Source organism: Cynoglossus semilaevis, chromosome 19, assembly GCF_000523025.1.
Source record: "Cynoglossus semilaevis isolate Cse_v1.0 chromosome 19, Cse_v1.0, whole genome shotgun sequence".
NCBI classification, from domain to species: Eukaryota; Metazoa; Chordata; class Actinopteri; order Pleuronectiformes; family Cynoglossidae; genus Cynoglossus; species Cynoglossus semilaevis.
Window position 1 is genome coordinate 17,340,153 of NC_024325.1, and position 18,939 is coordinate 17,359,091.

General features: G+C 47.7%; 5 protein-coding genes across 5 annotated transcripts in view; 2 read left to right on the top strand and 3 right to left on the bottom strand.

Annotated features, from left to right (window-relative positions):
- The window catches only part of nfrkb (nuclear factor related to kappaB binding protein), a 9,417-nt gene extending 7,080 nt beyond the window's left edge, over positions 1-2,337 (top strand). Inside the window, 4 exon segments of the mRNA XM_008333508.3 lie at positions 193-902; positions 1,037-1,129; positions 1,545-1,680; positions 1,766-2,337. Coding sequence (XP_008331730.1) covers positions 193-902; positions 1,037-1,129; positions 1,545-1,680; positions 1,766-1,906 — 1,080 coding nt within the window. The 3' untranslated portion in view covers positions 1,907-2,337.
- tmem45b (transmembrane protein 45B) lies at positions 2,213-5,649 on the bottom strand. The gene is made up of 6 exons (XM_008333509.3): positions 5,342-5,649; positions 4,029-4,220; positions 3,731-3,943; positions 3,356-3,540; positions 2,803-2,945; positions 2,213-2,559 (listed from the first exon to the last, which is right to left on the bottom strand). Exons 1-6 carry the CDS (start codon positions 5,451-5,453, stop codon positions 2,451-2,453), a joined length of 954 nt encoding a protein of 317 aa, XP_008331731.2. The 5' UTR covers positions 5,454-5,649; the 3' UTR covers positions 2,213-2,450.
- A 662-nt stretch (positions 5,650-6,311) lies between these two features.
- LOC103395722 (U3 small nucleolar RNA-associated protein 14 homolog A) lies at positions 6,312-9,138 on the bottom strand (the record flags this gene model as incomplete). Its single annotated transcript, XM_008333512.3, has 1 exon — positions 6,312-9,138. A coding segment is annotated over one exon (2,487 nt), but the record flags the coding sequence as incomplete, so codon positions are not given.
- A 1,783-nt stretch (positions 9,139-10,921) lies between these two features.
- gng8 (guanine nucleotide binding protein (G protein), gamma 8) lies at positions 10,922-13,454 on the bottom strand. The gene is made up of 3 exons (XM_008333513.3): positions 12,466-13,454; positions 11,715-11,832; positions 10,922-11,513 (listed from the first exon to the last, which is right to left on the bottom strand). The coding sequence occupies exons 2-3, from the start codon at positions 11,796-11,798 to the stop codon at positions 11,385-11,387; spliced, it is 213 nt and encodes a 70-aa protein (XP_008331735.1). The 5' UTR covers positions 11,799-11,832; positions 12,466-13,454; the 3' UTR covers positions 10,922-11,384.
- A 410-nt stretch (positions 13,455-13,864) lies between these two features.
- Positions 13,865-18,939, top strand: part of LOC103395782 (bromodomain-containing protein 8-like) — a 7,990-nt gene continuing 2,915 nt past the window's right edge. The window contains exons 1-15 of the mRNA XM_008333574.3: positions 13,865-14,275; positions 14,780-14,876; positions 14,950-15,019; positions 15,107-15,156; positions 15,234-15,356; positions 16,048-16,128; positions 16,209-16,273; positions 16,473-16,615; positions 16,706-16,900; positions 17,033-17,117; positions 17,528-17,677; positions 17,760-17,851; positions 18,069-18,495; positions 18,569-18,612; positions 18,697-18,938. Coding sequence (XP_008331796.1) covers positions 14,257-14,275; positions 14,780-14,876; positions 14,950-15,019; positions 15,107-15,156; positions 15,234-15,356; positions 16,048-16,128; positions 16,209-16,273; positions 16,473-16,615; positions 16,706-16,900; positions 17,033-17,117; positions 17,528-17,677; positions 17,760-17,851; positions 18,069-18,495; positions 18,569-18,612; positions 18,697-18,938 — 1,883 coding nt within the window. The 5' untranslated portion in view covers positions 13,865-14,256. The remainder of the gene's footprint in view (positions 14,276-14,779; positions 14,877-14,949; positions 15,020-15,106; positions 15,157-15,233; positions 15,357-16,047; positions 16,129-16,208; positions 16,274-16,472; positions 16,616-16,705; positions 16,901-17,032; positions 17,118-17,527; positions 17,678-17,759; positions 17,852-18,068; positions 18,496-18,568; positions 18,613-18,696; position 18,939) is intronic.

Genomic DNA, 18,939 nt, shown 5'->3' on the forward strand with positions numbered 1-18,939 from the left:
AGGGGGGGGGGGTAATGGGGGAGGGGGGTAATGATACTTCATATTCATACTCCTCAAGTTCCTCATGTTCTTTTCTCAAACAGTTCCACATAGTTTACAGTGAGTTTTGTCAAATAGTTCCACAGATTTGTCTTCAAAATGTCTTGGCTGTGATTGGCTCTCAGTCAACACGAGTTTTTATTTTCCTTCCAGGTCTCCATCACGGGACAGCTGGGAATGAAGACTCCAGGAGCTGCAATTCCAATCACAGCCACCAACCTGCGCATCCAGGGCAAAGATGTCCTCCGCCTCCCTCCGTCCTCCATCACCACGGACGCCAAGGGCCAGACGGTGCTGCGAATCACGCCAGACATGATGGCGACTCTGACCAAGTCTCCCGTGGCGACGGTCAAACTCAGCCCCGACTTCCTGGGCTCCGCCGCGTCCGGGAGCAAAAGCATTTCAGCCACGCTACACGTGACTCCGCCTCACCCGCCTCCCGCCTCCGCCGCATCAGACGTACAGACCACCAAAGCCGGTCACGTGACCTCCACGCTGCTGAAGGCTGCGGGAGACACAGCCATCCGTCTGATGCCCACACTGGCCGTCACGGCCGACCAAAAGTCCAGGACCTTCACCACGGTGGCGTCCCCCGACAAGAGCGGCGCCACCATCAGGATAATGCCTGGCCTGGGTGTCATTCCTCAGAAGCAGGGGCAGACCCTCACCATGACGACCACCAGCGGCTCTAAAACACTCACAGCGTCAACGTGTGCTAACGTGGTCACCATGGCAGCCAGCGTTGTGGGCGGGGCCAAAGGAATCACGGTGGCCCCCGGGGTCTCGGGGTCACCACTGACCCTGGGAACGGCCACGGCGAGGCAGGTCCCCGCTACGGTGGTCACCACGCAGACGGTAAGAAGGTACCACGTACTGCATACAGTACGTACAAGTACACGCAGCCCTGTACTGCAGTACTGCAGTACTGCAGCTCAGTGTGTGTCATCTCCGCAGCACCTGAAGGTCACATGACCTCTGTGTTTTCATTACCTCGTAGGGAGATCACCGTCCCTCTGTCGGTCCTCAACCAACCGCTGAAGAGCAAGAGCGTGGTGACCACGCCCATTGTTAAAGGAAGCATCAATGCCAAGTAAGTCTCAGCGTTTATTTATTTATTCAAATGTTTGACTCCACCAACTACCATCAGTACGACTGTCGTTAACTACAGCAGCACAGATCTACACCGTCCAGACAAGACCAGTGTAGTGACCTCCATCGTCCAAGGACACGGTGAAGTACTATGACGTAGTACTACTACAACTGGTACAACCATCCAGTTCTAAAACCAGGCACATAAACATGAGAGAACAAATATTTATATTAATGAGAATCAGTTCCCCCACCTACCACTAGAGGGTACCACTTTCCATAGATTGAAAACTAGTGGTTAAAACCAAACCAGACTTTAGGGACTTGAACCACCTTAGGACTTGAACCCCTGACCTGAGCGCTGTGCCTCTCCACTCTGTAATAACTGGACTGTTTGGTTTGTTCTGGTCACTCAGTATCAGCAGCCTGGGCAGGAACATCATCCTGACCACCATGCCTGCTGGAACCAAACTGATCGCGGGCAACAAACCCGTGAGCTTCGTCACAGCTCAACAGTTCCAGCAGCTGCAGCAGCAGGGACAGGCCACACAGGTCAGCTGACCTCCCACTGCCGAGTGTCAACAGTCCCTCAGTAACTCCTCTGTCAACATCTGGTCTGTTTTTTGTTTGTTTTTAGGTTCGTATCCAAACAGTTCCAGCGCAGCAGCTCCAGCAGCACATGGCCACAGGAGCCCAGAAGTCTGTCTCCACCGTGGTGGTCACTACGGCACCTTCACCCAAATGTCCACCTGACCCTCCACCCGCACCGCCACAGTGAGCGTCTCCACTAGTCTAGATTAGGACTGCAGCTGTAGTCCCAGTGTAATCTGAACATCAGTTCCTAACTCTGGAACAGAGGGATCTACATTTGGAATCACTAGAGAAGAAAGAAAAGAACAAGAACATGAACCAACACCAGGAATATTGGACTGGGAGTTGGGGAGAAAAAAAAAATCAATAACTGATCAATGACTGAGGAGATTGATCTAGGCTCAGGAGAGGAGATATTTCAGTGTATGGTGTTGTTTCTGTCGTGACCTTGTGGTGTTGCTGTGTCAAGTATGAAGTACGACTGTGACGTGTGTGAAGTTCAACCTTCTCTGTTTTATTTCGTGTTAATACCAGACTCCGACAGCCACCGCTGCAGAGCACGTCCACGTGAACTCTCCTCATGTTTCCTTCATTATTACAGCTCATGTTTAAACATTACATTCTTCTTCTTCTTTTTTTAAAACAACAATATAAAATGAAACTGTCACCGAAGCAGCTCAGTCTCACCAACAGTCCATCAGTGAAGAAGTCGGATTAAAAGACACTGATTTTCACTCTTCGTCCGACCCTTCCAGTAATGCTTTATGGCAACCTGTAGGGGACGTCGTTCGCATTCCAATCTCTATGTTCGGTGACCTTCCTGAGAATTTCTTCAAGATGCTGTTGGAGAAAAAAAAAACGATTCCAGAGAGGAAGGAGTTAATGTATGTTTAAAAAAACATTTAGGATTTTACACAAACCTGTTCCGTTTTAGTCTAAAATTTCTTTTTTTTGTGGGAAACATCAGAGTACATTCACAGTATTCCGACTTAAGTATAAATTTATCGTTTATCGTGAACTAAAGATCAGTGAACTGTAGTATTTGATTTTTAACCCGATACATTTTTGAAATAAAATACTTACAGCCAGACGGCAGCAGAGTTGCCGGCGACCAGGAGCAAAGCTGCAGCTAAATGCCAGCCGAAGCACATGGTGACAAACATGAGGTTGGTGTGCTGGTTCTGGTCCCACTCCACGCCATTTAAAGGGAATATGACGAAGCCGATCTGAAATCACAGACGCTTCAGTTCAAAGAAACACTGAACGTTAGCAGAGATGATTGGACTATTTCACATGCTCTAGCCCAGGGGTTCCCAACCCCTGGTTTGTGGACCGGTACTAGGTCACAGTAAAATAATTAAAATAATAATTACTTACTTTATAGAGAATCTCTTCAATTATATTTACTTTCTACTTTCTTTAAACATCTGGCAATGTAAAAAAAATAAATTACAGGATTCAGACTCCAATCCTGACAGAATATGGCCTAAAGAAATGCTTTATTTTGAAAAATGTACTCATCCTAGGTACTGACTAGGTGGTCCTTAGATCAATAAAGGTTGCAGACCACTGCTCTGGTCCATATTTGTGGGCCATAAGTTGAGGTGTGAGGGTGGTGTCGATGTTTCTTCTTTACCTCGTAGAACCACGTGCCCTGCAGGATGAACATGCCGGCACTGAACAGCTCCAAAATGATGTTGTCCTTTATGAAAACCTCCAACATGGTACTGACCGATCCAGCAAACACCGGCACCAGCAGCACGGTGTGGATGTGAGCGTCCAGTGGAGGGCGCCCGTGCAGGTGGAAGTAAAAGAGAAACCCTGAAGGGTGGAGAAGAACGTTTTCAAAATCAAACATCCTTCAGAATTAGATAATAAATAAAACGGAAATAATGTTGTGTGGCCCGGTGCCAATTAACCCACGGACCGTGTGCGGCCCGGTGCCAATTAACCCACGGACCGGTGCCGGGCCGCGCCCCGGGGTTAGGGACCACTGTTTTACAGAACATACCTTCCATGAAGAGCGCCAAAGACAGAGTGAGGCAATTCACACGCAGCGCCGTCAGCTGAAATCTTTTCGTGACAATCAGGGAAACTCCAGAAATCCCGAAGAACAGATACATGGTGCAGTGCTGCCAGTTCATCAACTTGACCCAGGAGTGGTTCTCCGCGTCATAGAGGTGAGCGATTGGTCCGCCTGGGTAAAACTGTTCAACCAAGATGCCTGTGACAGGATAACATCCGACAAAAGTCACGAACAGGTTTAAGAAGTTAAGACAGAAAAAGTGACGATCTCCAGGAAAACTCACCCACAAACGACGCAAACGCCTGAATTCCCCCCTCAATGTACTCCATCCTTTGCAGGAAGGGGGCGTCGCTGTGCCTGCCTTTGGTCCGAGCTGTTCTACAGCTGTGTCGGAGAGTGTGTTTCACCACCAGCCAAAAGCCGAAGAAGAGGAAAAAGGTCCCTGGAAGGGCGTGGCCTCCAAAACTGGCCATAACTGAAGTGGAAACATTAGAAACAAAGCCGTCATCAACACGTACGCCGATGACACCGCGATGGTGGTGACGACGACGTCTGACAAACGGTGACAAATGAGAAAAACGCTGTGACTTTAATTCTTTGAAAGTCTTCCCATCAAAGGTCCAATCAGAGGCAGTCCTTACAGCTTCGTCTGTCGGACACGAGACTGAATCTCAGGTGTCCAAATAATTACAGTTTATTTAACAGACAATTACATTTCAATCACATCAACAACTGTTTGAACATGTGGTGTTGACTCTGCGGTTTGTGTTTAATGCCTTTTAATAATGTGGAAAAATTATTTATATAAAAAAATAAATCAAACAACAGATTATAGCATGTGTCAAACTCAAGGCCCACGGGCCAAATGTGGCCCGTCAAACCCTTTTTTTTTTGTGGCCCGCGGGAGATTTAAAAGCATTTCCCTTATAATAAAGTCCATGCTGCTGAATTTCTTAACCTGATATTTTTTTATTAACGAACAATATATTTGTAACTTGAATAAATAATAATCAATGACAGAAACATTTATGAACACATTCTGAAGTAGTTTGATTTAAACAGTCCTTCCAGTTACCACTGGACGATTAGAGATTTAAACATATTTAAAGGTGCAGCGTGTTTGAGTTGGAGTTTAAGGTTTAAACCACAGTACTGCCTGAAGACAAAGTACTATTTGCAATTCATACATTTGTCATTTGTTGTCGTTGCCCCCCCCCGAATAAAACCTGTCTGACAGGAGCGGGGGCTGCACTTTGGTTTTGTGTCCCAGGATCTGGGTCCAAAGTAAAGTCAAGTAGAGTCAAAGTAAATCCAGATTTTCTGTCACCTGTTCTGTGACTGTCCACCAGGTGGAACCAGGTCTGACTTCCTCATTCATCTGTCTGTGTGTGTGTGTGTGTGTGTGTGTGTGTGTGTGTAGTAACTACATGCAACAAGTTATTCTTGTAAGAATTCCTGTCAAACTCGGTCTGACTCCATGCAGGTTCTTCTTCCACACTTTTGTCTCAGACACAGGTTTTAAAGTGTCTCCAGTTTCAGACGTGACTGAGGTGAAAACGAAAGAAGTCACACACACACACTCGCTCTCTCTCTTACCTCGGTCAGGTCCAGATTGACGTCTCTCTGCCGTGGAAGCTGAACACACACCTGAACACACACCTGTTTTCTCAGCACCTTTTGTTGACACTAACATGACCACACCCCTCATTTGAATGGCTTCCTGAAACCAAGAGGTTTCTCCTCAGGGACAGAGGTCGCGTCATTGGCTGTGACAGAACAAACGGCAGTGTAGCGGCGGCCAATGAGATAAAAGCGTCCCGTTTTTCACCATCTTTCCTTCACTTTTGTCTGCTTTCTGAACAGCTCTGAAAATATAATAAAAATCTTGAATTTATATATTCAGACACAGCCGTAGGTGAATGTAGAACGTCACTGTAGAACCCTGATGGTGGCGCTGTGGTTAATATTTAACCTGACGATCAGATATGGATGGACTTTGTTCCCTTTATTTATAAATCTTTACAGTCACTATTCCTCTGGATTGTGTACAGTGTAAAATAAATGTTTAAATTTAAATTTTCAATTTTTAATGAACTAATGAAAACTAAAACCATCGTCAACATAAACAACATAAACACAACAGTGATATATGTGAATATACACATATGTATATATATACACACATATTTATATATATAGTTATATATATACACATATATGTATATATATCTATACATATATGTATATACATGTGTATATATGTATATAAATACTTATATACATATATACACATATCTATATATATACACACACATATACATATACATATAGATCTATATATGTATATCTATATACATAGATATACATATATAAACACATATGTTCAATACTACAATCTGTATAACCAATGTCAGACCGACTTCTCCATGTTTCCATCCTGACATTTGAACATGAAGCCGTCATTTACATGTCTGTCAACAAACTCGTTTCTAAACACATTAGTCAAATTTTTTAAATCTTGTTGGAATTAGGAACAAAAGTGAAATAGTTCCATGACGTCGTTCAGTTTTTTTTTTTGTTTATTTTGCTGTTTGTACAGAATGAAGAGTGAAAGTTACTGACCTTCACATCAACAACACGTTAGAAAAAAACTGGTATTATTTACTGCTCTGTTTGAACATGAACACCACGGAGGGTAAAAATGAAGAAGAAGAAGAAGAAGAAGAAGAAGAAGAAGAAGGAAAAGAAGAAGAAGGAAAATAAGGTCACTGTGGAGCGGGACAGAAATGTAATGAAATTTTTTTTTTCTTTGACGACAATCAACAAAAACCAAAGTCTTTGAACTGTAGCTTCTTCTCATAATGCCCCCCCCCACACACACACACACACACCCCGCCCCCCCACTGTTACTGTTTGCCCTTCATCAGCTCCTCCTGGGTCATGGGCTCGATGATAGTTCCGAGCCTGGTGACCACCTTGGGTTTGGTGACCTTTCGCACGACCTGCTCTGAGTTCCAGGTGCGTCCGACGGGGGCGCCGATCGTGCTCTCAAACTGGGAGGGGTTTGTGAAGGGGAAGGGCAGGCTCTCCACCTGGTGGAGGGTGATGGAACTGTTCCTCTTATCTGAGATGATGACACTGGGCAGATGCTGATCCTTCCTCGGGGGAGGGGGCACACTCCTGAGTCTGAACCGCCTGCGTTTCCTGGTGGAGGGCTTCAGGTCGGTGCCCCCCCACTCCCCCCAGCCGGGCAGCGTCAGGTCCACCACCTTAGGTTTGCCTTCGTCTTCGTGCTTCCTCTTGTCTTTGATGAAGTCGGCGACCACGTCGTCTCCGGCGAAGGCCTCGCTGATGAGCCCTCTTTGACCTTTGACCTCCTCGCTGGTATCTTCCGTTTCAGTGACCGTTGGACCCAGGGGGACGTCGATGTCCACCGTGTCTTTGGTGAGAACCTCCGTCAGCTCGATCCCTCTCCTGTTCTTCCTGCTTTTGCCTGCGGCCGCAGCGGTGCTGGGCGGGTTCTCTGCGGGGGGGGCAGGGTCGCTCTGTGGGGGCTGATCCGCTGCTACCAGATCCTCCGTGAGGAGCTCCACGTCCTCCACGGTCCTGATCCTCACCAGCCCTTCCTCCATTTGTACCGGCGCCGCTCGCTCCGCTCCATCGTCCTGTGAGTTCTTGGTTATTGCCTGGAAGAGACTGGTGAAGTGAGCAAGCTGCTCCTCCACCACCTCCTCCTCCTCCTCCTCCACCTCCTCCTCATGGTCCGAGGATTCCTGTGCTGCATCTTCCTCCTCCTGGTTCTCCACCTGTGGAACTAGTTTGACGTCAGCCTCCTGGAGTCGACTGAGTTTCCTCCTCTGCTCAAACTGACTGAGGAGAACCTCCTCCTCTTCTCTGTTGTCCTCCTCCTCCTCTTCCTCCTCCTCCTCAGCTTTGTTCACTTCCATTTCAGCCTTCTCCGGTGTCACGCCCACAGACTCTTCCTCTAGTCTCTCTGCATAAGCTTCTGGCAGCTGAGCCTTCATCCAAGGATTAGAAGAATCCAGGCCCGACTCGGCCTGATTCACAAAGTCAGGCATCAACTCCGGTTCTCCTACTGCTGCCTCCTCCTCCTCCTCCTCCTCCTCATCGTTCAGAGATCTCACCAGCTTCTGCGTCAGGTCCTTGTTGACCTCCAGCTGCTGCTGCACCGCTTTGCGAGCGTCCTTGTCATACTTGGCCATGATAGCCTTGGACTTGGCCCACTTGCCTCTGTTCTGGTGCTTCAGCGACATCCTCTCCTGCATCCGGGCCACCTCGATCTTGTTCAGCTCCTCCAGCGCGGCGGCCGGGTCCGTTTTCACCATCTGGTCAAACTGCTTGACGAACTCCTTTCGCTTGGCCTTGTTCTGCACCCTGTGGTACTTCTTGCTCTTGATCTTCCGTTCTCTGTGGGCCTTGGCCTCGTAGTAGGACTGCAGGGCCCGGGCCTTCTGCAGCTCCGCGCGCCGGATTTTGGCCTCTTCTAAACTGATGGCTCTCTGCGACAACTTCTCCACGGGGGTGAGGACGGGGTCCAGGGTGGGCTGCTTGTTGGCACTCAGAAGGGCGAAGACCTGCTGCTCCAGTGGGGTCTCTGCTCTCCAGCTCGTCACCACCCGCTCCATGGGTTTGGGTCCAGCAGACTCCTGGTTGAGGGGGAACACCAGCTGCTCAGCCTGCCGGTTCTGTGAAATGACCCCCTTCCAGCGAGACACCTCCGCGGCCGTCTTCTGGAACGCCACATCCCGCTGGATCCTCTGGGTCTCCTGTTTGCTCAGCGGACTGTCCAGAGTGTTGTGCTGCTGCTGCAGGTGTTTCAGCTGCTTCCTCGTCTTCAGCGGGACCGTCTGGGTCTCGTTGGCGCTCTGGATCAGATCCGACAGCTGGATTTTGTCGCCCTCTCCCTCGGCGTTCACCGTGAACTCGGACATGTTGACAGCCGCCTCGGACCTCTCCCCGATCCGCCTCTTCTTCTTGCCGCCCAGGGCGCTGATCGCCTCCAGCAGCTTGAGCCGCTTTCGTTCGCTGCCATCGCAGTCAGGCTCCTCCGTTCCGCTGTCCACGCTTCCATCGTCCACGTTCAAATCCTCCATTAATTCCTCCTCGTCATCGGCGTTCGTCTGTTTCTTTGCGCTTTTCTTGCTGACGTCACTTCTCTTTTTAACACTCTTTTTCTTTTTCACGCTCTTTTTAAGGACCTTTGCCATGTTTACTATGAAGAAGCAAGACCAGCAGGAAGAACACGTGGGTGCCGTCAATCGATACACTGTCGCAAATATCGGCACACTTCCTGTCGTAACAGCAGCGGACCAATAACGGCAGAGTGACGTCACTATTCCTTTTCCTAAAGTTACATTTACATATACAGTGATCCCTTGCTATAACGCGGTTTACTTTTCACGGTTTCGCTACTTCACGGATTTGCATCGTGCATTGTGTTCTGCATTCTGATTGGCTAAAAAGTCACTCCGCTTCTTCTCTACCTGTGCGCCAATAACGTTGCGGTTTAATATGTACACGTACGTAAAACAGCTTGCCAAATTGACATTACGTACGTGCAAATTCTCTTGCAATTTCGAGTTTATCAAACCCCATAATGTCGACAAAACGCTCTGGACCGGCAAAAGTACCTGCGGTAGGGACCAAAAGGCAGCGGAAGATGCTGTCTATCGGTGATAAAGTAAAACTATTGGACATGCTAAATGAAGGTAAAAGCTATGCGGCTGTAGGTCGGCATTATGGAATTAATGAATCTTCCGTTCGTTCCATAAAGAAGGAAGAAAAAAACATAAGGAAGACAGCAGCAATAAGTTTTAATAAGGATTCAAAAAGGGTTGCAACTGCCCGCAACAAGACCAGGTAATTTGTATTTTTTTCATAATCATTTTTAATTTTCTCCCGTTCACGGTGGGCGGTGCTAATCTCCGCAATTTGAAGCCTTCTGTTCACGTTGATGATTAAAATTATTATTTGACAGTACATTACAGAAGTTATTTGTTGAAACGTTTCTAAAGTACTTTTAATGCCAGCAAGGGCTGGTTTGAAAACTTTAAGAAACGCTTTGGACTTAAAAATGTTTCTCTGCACGGAGAGATGGCCTCTGCGAATACCGCTGAAGCAGAAGCGTTCGTGAACAATAAATTCAAAGCGATCATTGAGGAAGTGGGATATAAGCCTGATCAAGTTTTTAACATGGATGAGACTGGCTTATTTTGGAAACGAATGCCCTCCCGCACCTTCATCATGCAGGAAGAAGCCAAAGCCCCAGGCTTTAAAGCTCAAAAAGATCGTTTGACTCTGGTTATGTGCGGGAATGCTGCAGGTTTCATGATTAAACCAGGGCTTATTTATAGGTCTAAAAATCCCAGAACACTGAAAAACAAAAATAAGGATGATTTACCCGTTTACTGGATGTACAATGCAAAGGCTTGGATGACAAAAGCGCTCAATCTGGATTGGTTCAAAAACTGTTTCATCCCGGAGGTCAAGTGTTATTTGAGAGGAAAGGGACTAGACTTTAAAGTGCTTCTGCTAATTGACAACGCCGGAGGTCACTCTGATGATATGACATATGATGGTGTGCAAATCGAATTTCTGCCACCAAACACTACATCCCTGATTCAGCCCATGGACCAAGGCATCATCCGCGCTTTCAAGGCTCTCTATACGCGCAACACCCTGCAGCATCTTGTTGACGCTATGGACTCGGATCAAGATTTCTCACTAAAGGACTACTGGCGTGGATACACCATCGCATCATGTCTCCAAAACATTCAGAGGGCTATTCGGGAGATGAAAACTGAAACTTTGAATGCTTGCTGGATAAAACTGTGGCCAGAGGCAAAAATCCACAATCAAACGAGAGAAAAAACAAAACTATGTATGTCAGACCTGAGGACAATGAAACAATAGCATCAAACATACATAAGAACCGAGAGCGTGCTGAGAAAATCCACTTTTAGATCATGCTGAGATAAAAGGAGATACAGTGATCCCTTGCTATAACGCGGTTTACTTTTCACGGTTTCGCAACTTCACGGATTTGCATCGTGCATTGTGTTCTGCATTCTGATTGGCTAAAAAGTCACTCCGCTTCTTCTTTATTCTGTTTTTAATAGTTTAAACTGTATTTTGAACAGTTTCAATAAAGTTTTTGTATTTTTCGTGCATTCAATCAAAAAAGACGTAGAAACGTTAAGAAAACACGAACATTTGACACAAAAGAAAATTGCTAAAAGTTCATAAAATGGCAAATTGCTTTTAAATAAACCAAGAATAGACAAGAACTATCAAGTGAAAGGTTGCACAAAAAAACTAAAACATAAAAAATAATAAAAATAGACGGTAGATGAGGCACAAAAAACGGACATAATGTGTGATTATTGTAGTGTTTTTTAAATTATATTGTTCTAGAAGAATCTGACTTCACAAGAGCAGGACTTTTCATTTATTTTCAACAAGGCTTTAATGTCTAAACCATCATCAGAGAAAATCTAAAAAAGCTTCAAACACAAACAGACTTTTTTTAAAGTTGTAAAAACTACATTATATTTAAAAAACAACAACAACAAATGTGTTCACAGGTTGTTTTTGTTTGTTTTTTTGGTGTTTGTTAAAGTCACAAAATCACACAAAATAATTTCTTCTCTCGAAACGGGTTCTCTGAGTTGAGGACGGGCGTCACCAGTGGGTCGTCTTTGGCGTTAGTTTCACAGTAGGCCATGAGGTCGGCCGCTGCTTTGGAAACCTGCAGGTGTGGAACAAGGAAGGAACAAGAACCAGAACAAGTGGTTCTGTAGTCAGTGGATTTCATTCACTTCAAAATGACTTTTCAGTTGTAATCAGAAGTCAGTTGTTAAGGCGGAGCAGTCGATCAGGAGAATCTGAACACACGACCTTCCTGCTGTAAGGCATGATCACGACCCACCATCCCACCACATCGACTCACCATCATTCTCTCGATGTTCACCTCCAGCTTCAACTGTTCCACTGTCTTTCGAGCGTCTGCGATCTTAGCCATGTTGTTTGGCATCCTGTCCCACTGGGATCAGACAGGAAAACTACAGCTGTGGGAAAAACAAGGAAGATTAAAGAAAAAAATAACAGCAAGTATGAGCGACGTTACAGTGAAGAGACGGAAAAACAAGTCACATTTAATTCTTAAACTATAGTCTGTAAAAAAAATCACTGTCTCCGTGCAGTAAAATACAAATTGCGTCTGTTTCAATTTGTGACCCGACTCCCTGGGCCTCAGCTGCAGGAGGTGCAGGGAGACTCCTGGGGGAGTCCTCGGGGGAGTTGGCTGAAATTGTAAATACAACTAACGTTAACATTTACCTGTTGAGCTCGTAAAATGTTTTTGTTGAAAAACCAACACGACAATTCTGTTTATGCTGCGTCTCGTTCTTTGTTTGTCGATAAAAAACAAAACAATGATTCTGTTTATGCTGCGTCTCGTTCTTTGTCTCAGAGACGGATTTTTATTGAACCCTAACGTTATTAAGTTATAGAGTGAATTTTTTTTTTTAAAAATCAGTCAAGAATTTGTCCTGTTTATTTCAATAAAAATAATATTGTCAAATCTAATAATATTAATCTAAAATATAGAAACCTAATCTCACACAGACATTCACACACATCTGTAGGAAATTAAAAATCAAAAAATCAATCACCTAATATTAATGTAGACCATCACTCACCCGTCTGCTGCTGATGGTTCGACTCCTCACCGACCGACCGTCAGGACTGGAGCAGGACTGATGACAGAGGTGAGGGCAGTTCTCTCCACTTCAGATCATTAGCCGTGGTTCTGCCCCCAGGATGGGCTCAGTGCAGCAGTTAAAGGCACCTGTGGTGTAACCTTTATCTCTTCTGCCCCCATCAGCCTCTCACCTGAGACAACCGGCGCTAATAACGGGGGCAGATATGACACGCAGGCTCTTTAGAGTGTGTTTACTGACCCTAACACGTCTACAGAGGTGATTCTGTTTCCTTCAGGAGACGTGGGACTGTAACGAGGCGACACTCAGGGGAACGGACCGGGTTGTTTTTCACACCGCTGTAATTAATTATCTCTGTTACTGTTGAAAATGAATTCCTGGTTTCATGGTTCAGTATTCAGTCTGTAGGTGTGTCTGACTCAGGGCCACGGCTCTGACCGGTGGAATGAGTCCAAACACAGGATGATGCAGGGTCAGAATGACGACACACACACACACATGAAGAATGATGTGTTTGATATGGAGGTGGGCTGCCACAGCTCCTCCTGGAGAGCAGACTGGTTCTGTGAGGAGGAGGAGGAGCAGCAGGAGGTGAAGGGCTCGGTGTTATAGAGTTAAATGTCAAACGCCTCATTAACATTCGTTTCCCTGTAATAACTGCTTTCCCTCTTTGTCAGAAAAAAAAACACACACATAAAACAATAAGTTATTGTTGATAATATGGAGGAATGTTAACGATCTACGACTTTATAATGAAAGTTATTAGATTAAAATTAGTTTAACGGTTTATATTCAATGTAAAATAATTACAATTGAGTTGAGTTTGGTGCCAGAGCACAAAAAACAACCTTAATAATAACATTTTGTTATAATTATTAACAATATTACGACAGTATATTATCAACTTTATGCCCAAATAAGATAAACAACAATGTTTTTGACAAAAATTAAGAAAACGCTCCTCAGCTCTTTCTACTCACAGTGCCACGGTTGCTTTACTGCCCTCTAGTGGGTCGATTTGGCTACTGTTTCAACTCTACATGCTACTCTATATAAACACAAACATTTATAATAAAATACAGGACTCCGTGTCTGTCACGGTCCGTGAAATCACGTGAGACATTAGTTCTACATCGTTGTTTTGTTTATCAGGGAAATCCCACAACGATGTTCCTTTGTCGACAGTTATTACGACGATGTAAACACCGCAGTAAGACGATAACACGGTGTTCTTTTAACGTCAGAGTTGATTCAACATCGGTAATTATGTATTTATTTCATATATGCAGCACTTATTCATCCGAGTTAGGACTATTTTCAGGAGCCTGCGGGTCGTACCATCTTCACCGTGGAGGTGGGCGTGTACGAACACTTCATTCACTCTTAACACAACACATTTACGTGATCGTTTCTTCGGTCTTTGGCTGCCGCCTGAGAAAAAAGACTTTGTCGGAGGGTCGATCCAGATAAAACCGGCCAGAATAAAAGTGTGGGCGGCGAAGCAACCCCCCTGTGGCCACAGACAGACTGTGACTTTAAAGGACAGCGGTGAATCGGTGTGTGAGCCCGAAAAGCCTCAACATCCCTAACGTGACATTCTCTCGGTCTACGTTAGCCTCCGCTTTCTAAGTACGGCAAACGTTTTGATTCACTTCGGGACTCGCCGGAGTTTTTCTTTGTTTATTTGTTTGTTTGTTTGTTTGCTTTTTTTGTTTCCATTCCCGAGGTCGTCATCCATCAACATGTGAGGCTGGCCGGGATGAGAGGAGGATGGCAAACGGGGTTGGAAGTGAGTAACTGAGGGCGCAGTGAAAATGTCAGGACATGCTATCGGTTAGCGCCGCTAACTTCCTGCGTGGCAGCAGCAGCAGCAGCAGCAACGTCAGCCTCCTGCGACCATTAATGACCATCATCTCAACTGAGAACATCTCTTTATACCGCGCTTTTAACAGTTTCCCACCAACAGTGTTAGTCATTTCTCTACCGGTAACAATGGGTCCACTGTGAGCTGCCACTCAGCCATGGATGGATGGATGGATGGAGGGATGGATGGATGGATGGACAGTATCTCAGTGAAACTGAAACTAATTTTAAATATTTTTGAATTTCTGAATTTAGTTCAGGGCTGAACAGCCAATCAGACGGCAGCAGAACATTCAGATAGATTTCTGTAAAGTCTGATGAATAATCAGAGTCACATGAATGGAGACGGTCTGTGTCCAGACTAGGGACACCCCCTTGTGGTTGACGTGGGGTCACACACCGTGTGCTGGTTCTGTCTCTGTCCCTGCAGAACACAAGCTGCTCGTGATTGGACCCACAGAACCATGGTCGGTGAGGGAGAAGCTGTGTTTGGCCACGTCTGTCATGACGAGCGGCGACCAGAACTGGTACTGCTTCATCGTTGTAGACGTTGTCTCTGGTTTGTGTCGTTGTTCTTCATCTTCTACTCTAACTCCTCAGGGTCTCCGTCAGTAGAGCCATCAAACCCTTTGCGGAGCCTGGACGACCACCGGACTGGTTTTCCCAGAAGGTACGGCACCGGTGCGGACCGTAGTTTTGACCGACGTCACTTCTCTGTCCGGTCACCGTGCTCTTCCCGCTCTTTTTTTCCCCACAGCACTGCGCCTCCCAATATTCCGAGCTCCTGGAAGCCACAGAGTCTCCAAAGTGAGCGCTAACTCGACCAGGTCGCTGACTCGCTGAGCGTCACCGTGTTAACCAATGGTTGGTTCTGCTGTGCACAGGAGGAAGCGCGGCGAGAAGGGCGAGGTGGTGGACACGGTGGAGGACGTGATTGTGCGGCGACTGACGACAGACCGGATCGAAGAACTGAAGAGGTTGATCAGAGAGACTCAGGAGAAGCACAGGTACTGGTGCTGCAGCTGTCACCAGGTCAAAGGTCACCGACACATGACCTAACCCGTGAACGGAGTCACATGCATTCAGATTTTCTGGAGGCGACACCTGAGGTCAGTACGTCCAGCTGACGTTGACCTGTGGCTGATGACATCACTGATACAAATAAAATCATGAATGGTTTCAAAACGATCGACATTTATTTATTTGATCACTGCGTTAGTGAATCAACAACAACAACAACAACAACAACAACAGCAGGACTGTGTCAGACGTACAGCAGGTGAGTAAGGTGTGTGTCAGAGGTTAGAGGGTTTGTTAGGACAGGAGAGAGAAGACGATGTGAGAGAGTAGAAAACTGTGACCTTCCTGAGACGTTTATGTTGTCGAGGAGTCAACGTTAGGTTCTGGACATCATCAGGTCCATCAGTCTGTGCTGTTATTACAGACCGAGTTATTGGAAAGAATCTGGAGAAACAGTATGTAGTAACTCTGGAACAGAGGGATCTACATCTGGCATCACTTGGGAAGAAAGAAAAGAAAAAGAACATGAACCAACACCAGGAATATTGGAAAAAATCAATAACTGATGGAGGAGGAGATTGATACGGGATCAGGAGAGGAGATGTTTCCTGACACCTCTGCTGTTATTACAGTTTCATGTTCATGAGGTGGATGATGACGATGATGTCGTTTCTGCAGGAAACTGAAGAGAGAAGCTGAGTTGATCCAGGCCGGACATCTGGACTCCAAACTGGAAGAGATATGGCACGAAATCCAACAGTGAGAAGACGACAGATTAACAGTTGTGTCTGAAGTTGGTGGTAAAACAAAGCTGTGAAAGTGTCGTCTGCTCCCGTCAGGAAGAAGAAGCTGGAGGAGGAGGAGGCAGAAGTGAGAAGGAGAAGCACAGATGCTGCTTTTCGGGGTAAAAGAACAGAACCTACGACCAGGTTTTCACTAGTTTTGTCTAAACTGAGCTCCGACCCGTGACAAAGGTTGGACCTCACTTGAGGATGTAAAGCTTTGTTGTCCCTCTAGGGGGAGTTATCCTCACGGTCGGGTAAATCAATCTGGCTCAGACGTGACTGATGAGAACTCTCCTCTTCTGTTTCTTCCTCCTTCAGCCAGACAGGTGGCCAAGAACACACACAAGCGAGTGTGTGGCGCCGACATGAACTCCCCCTCAGGCTGTAGCTCCCCAAACCAGGACCTGTCCCCCGGCGACCCACTGGACCACCTGACGCTGGACTTTACGGCCACAAAGAACGTAAGTAAGGAGAAGACGGGGTGTGGCCCTGACCTGGTGGGCGGGGCCAGACGGACGGCGCTCATCCTTCTGTTCCTCCCCTCCCTCCAGGCTCCAGCATCGCTCCGGTCGATGACCTTCTCCGAGTCACCTGGACTTGGTGCCGACGACCTGTTTGTTAATGGGTCACCTCTGGATGACCCCGGCCAGAAGAAAGTCCTGTGCCAGAGGTCCACGCCCCCGCCCTCCCCCCTGCTGTCAGAGCTACTGAAGAAAGGCAGCCTCCTGGCCTCCAAGTCCAGAACGGTGAGTCAGAGGGAGTACAACACGACCGTCCCACTCCTCCTGAGGGTCAGGGTCGGGGGTCAGGGGTGGGGGGGGGCGTGCCTCTCACTGGACTCGTCTACACCTCTTCCTGTTCATGGTGTGTACTTTCAGATTGGTGATGGCGACCTGTCGGCCTGTGGCATGATGGGAGCAGCTGACCTGGCTCTGACCAGTCCACCTCTGCCTCGGGTCACAGGTACAAACACACACTGTGGATTCTAACTCTCAGCAGCAGCCGTTGCCCCCCCCCCCCCACCCCCCCCCGTCCCCTCCACGGAAAGGCTGAGGTGATAAAATACAACTAAATAAATATGAGAGGCAGCTGAGGCATCATGGGAGTTCTCCCAGCAGTCTAGGCCTTCAGCAACAAGCTGTTGAACCCCACATTCCCTCTAAACTAAACTAAACTAAACTAAACTAAACTAAACTGAACAGCGCCACACGCTGCCCGTCTTCTGGGTTCAAAAAGACTCTGCTGGAATATTTCTGGAGTCGTGGATTAGGAAGAAAAACTAACATTTAATCTGTTGTACTGTACCTTTACCTGTACTCCTCATATGTTTGACCTGTGTGTGTGTGTGTGTGTGTGTGTGTGCGTGCTCACAGCAGGGGCTCCGATGTTGTCCCGTCTGTTGGAGGCCGGCCCCTCACAGTTCTCTGCTCCGTTGAGTTTCATGGCTGGTACTGACCTGACCTCTGCCCCCGTGACCTCCACCCCCCCTCTGCCTGTGGACGCCACCTGTGCAGCCAGTACAGGTGTGTGTGTGTGTGTGTGTGTGTTCTGACTGGTAGGATAAAGTCGACTGTAACCTGTGACGTCACTCTGTCGTTGATCCAGGGCTCGGTGAGGACGATGACGGTGTCCCGTACATGGGAGACGAACTGGACCTGAAGACCGTTGGAGACATCATCGCCATCATCGAAGACAAGGTACGACCCGGGGGGGGGGGAGGGGCACACAGAGAGACGTTGTCGCTTCAAAATGGATACAAATGCACGACGATTCCCTTCGTTTGAAATAAAAATGAATCCTTAACTCCTCCTCCTCCTCCTCCTCCTCGTCCTCGTCCTCTTCCTCGTCCTCTTCCTCCTCCTCCTCCTCCTCCTCCTCCTCGTCCTCCTCTTCCTCCTCCTCGTCCTCCTGCAGGCAGATGACGCTGCAGAGGCGTTGGACGCCGCTGCGGTTGAAGCTGCTCTGTCCTTGTGTGAGGACAACGGTCACGCTCTGTCCGGTGCCTGGGACACGGGGCCCTTCCAGGGGCCTCACCCGTCTGTCCCCGCTGTGGTCCCACGGTCCTCGTCTTCTCTCCTCTGTGGTCTGGAGAAACAGACGGAGGAGCTGCACGCCCAGGACCACGCCCAGGACCACGTCCAGGACCACGCCCAGGCCTCACTGTCGTCCCTGTGCAGCGGCCAGGGCCACTGTCCAACCGCGTTCCCCCTGGAGGTCCACGCAGGTACTGCCGCTCCACATGGTGAGTCGGTGCGACGCAGTGAGGAGTCGGGTCCATCAGAGCCGACCACAGACTGTGGCCCAGAAAAATGGGGCGATCAGAACCTCAGCTACGGTGGAGGTATGACCCCTGACCTGGTCTCCGTCTCCAGGGTTCTTCATGTCATTCATTCTCCTGTTCCTTCTCTCGGCAGACTTGACTTTTGAAAACGGCCGACTGACAGTGAGGCATCTCAGGGTACGACCTCCTGACCAGCAGACCTGATAATCGGTTCCTAGCTCCAAAAAAAAAAAGTTCTCATCTCATCATCCATCTTCACAGGAGGGGGCGCCAGAAAATGGAATCAACGTCGGTCAGAGAGACGTGGACTCAGGGGCCAGAGGAGACGAGGAGGTCAACGGGGCCGAGGAAGACGACGGCGACGCGGCCGAGGGCTTCCTGTCAGAGCCGGACGGCGAGATGGAACCGGCGGCCAGTGAGAGCGAGGACGGCTGCAGCCTGCACACGGCCTCCTCCTCCCTGCAGCTGCTCACCACCGCTGACTCCAGCCCCAGCAGCCCCGCC

Excerpts from the sequence above, each read along its gene's own strand:
- tmem45b (XM_008333509.3), bottom strand. The coding sequence starts at position 5,453 with ATGAGGGGTGTGGTCATGTTAGTGTCAACAAAAGGTGCTGAGAAAACA. Across the intron at positions 3,541-3,730 it reads TTTGGCGCTCTTCATGGAAG|GGTTTCTCTTTTACTTCCAC; the intron begins GTATGTTCTGTA and ends TCCACCCTTCAG. Across the intron at positions 2,946-3,355 it reads AGGGCACGTGGTTCTACGAG|ATCGGCTTCGTCATATTCCC; the intron begins GTAAAGAAGAAA and ends CTGTGATTTCAG.
- gng8 (XM_008333513.3), bottom strand. The coding sequence starts at position 11,798 with ATGCCAAACAACATGGCTAAGATCGCAGACGCTCGAAAGACAGTGGAA. Across the intron at positions 11,514-11,714 it reads TGAACATCGAGAGAATGATG|GTTTCCAAAGCAGCGGCCGA; the intron begins GTGAGTCGATGT and ends CCACACCTGCAG.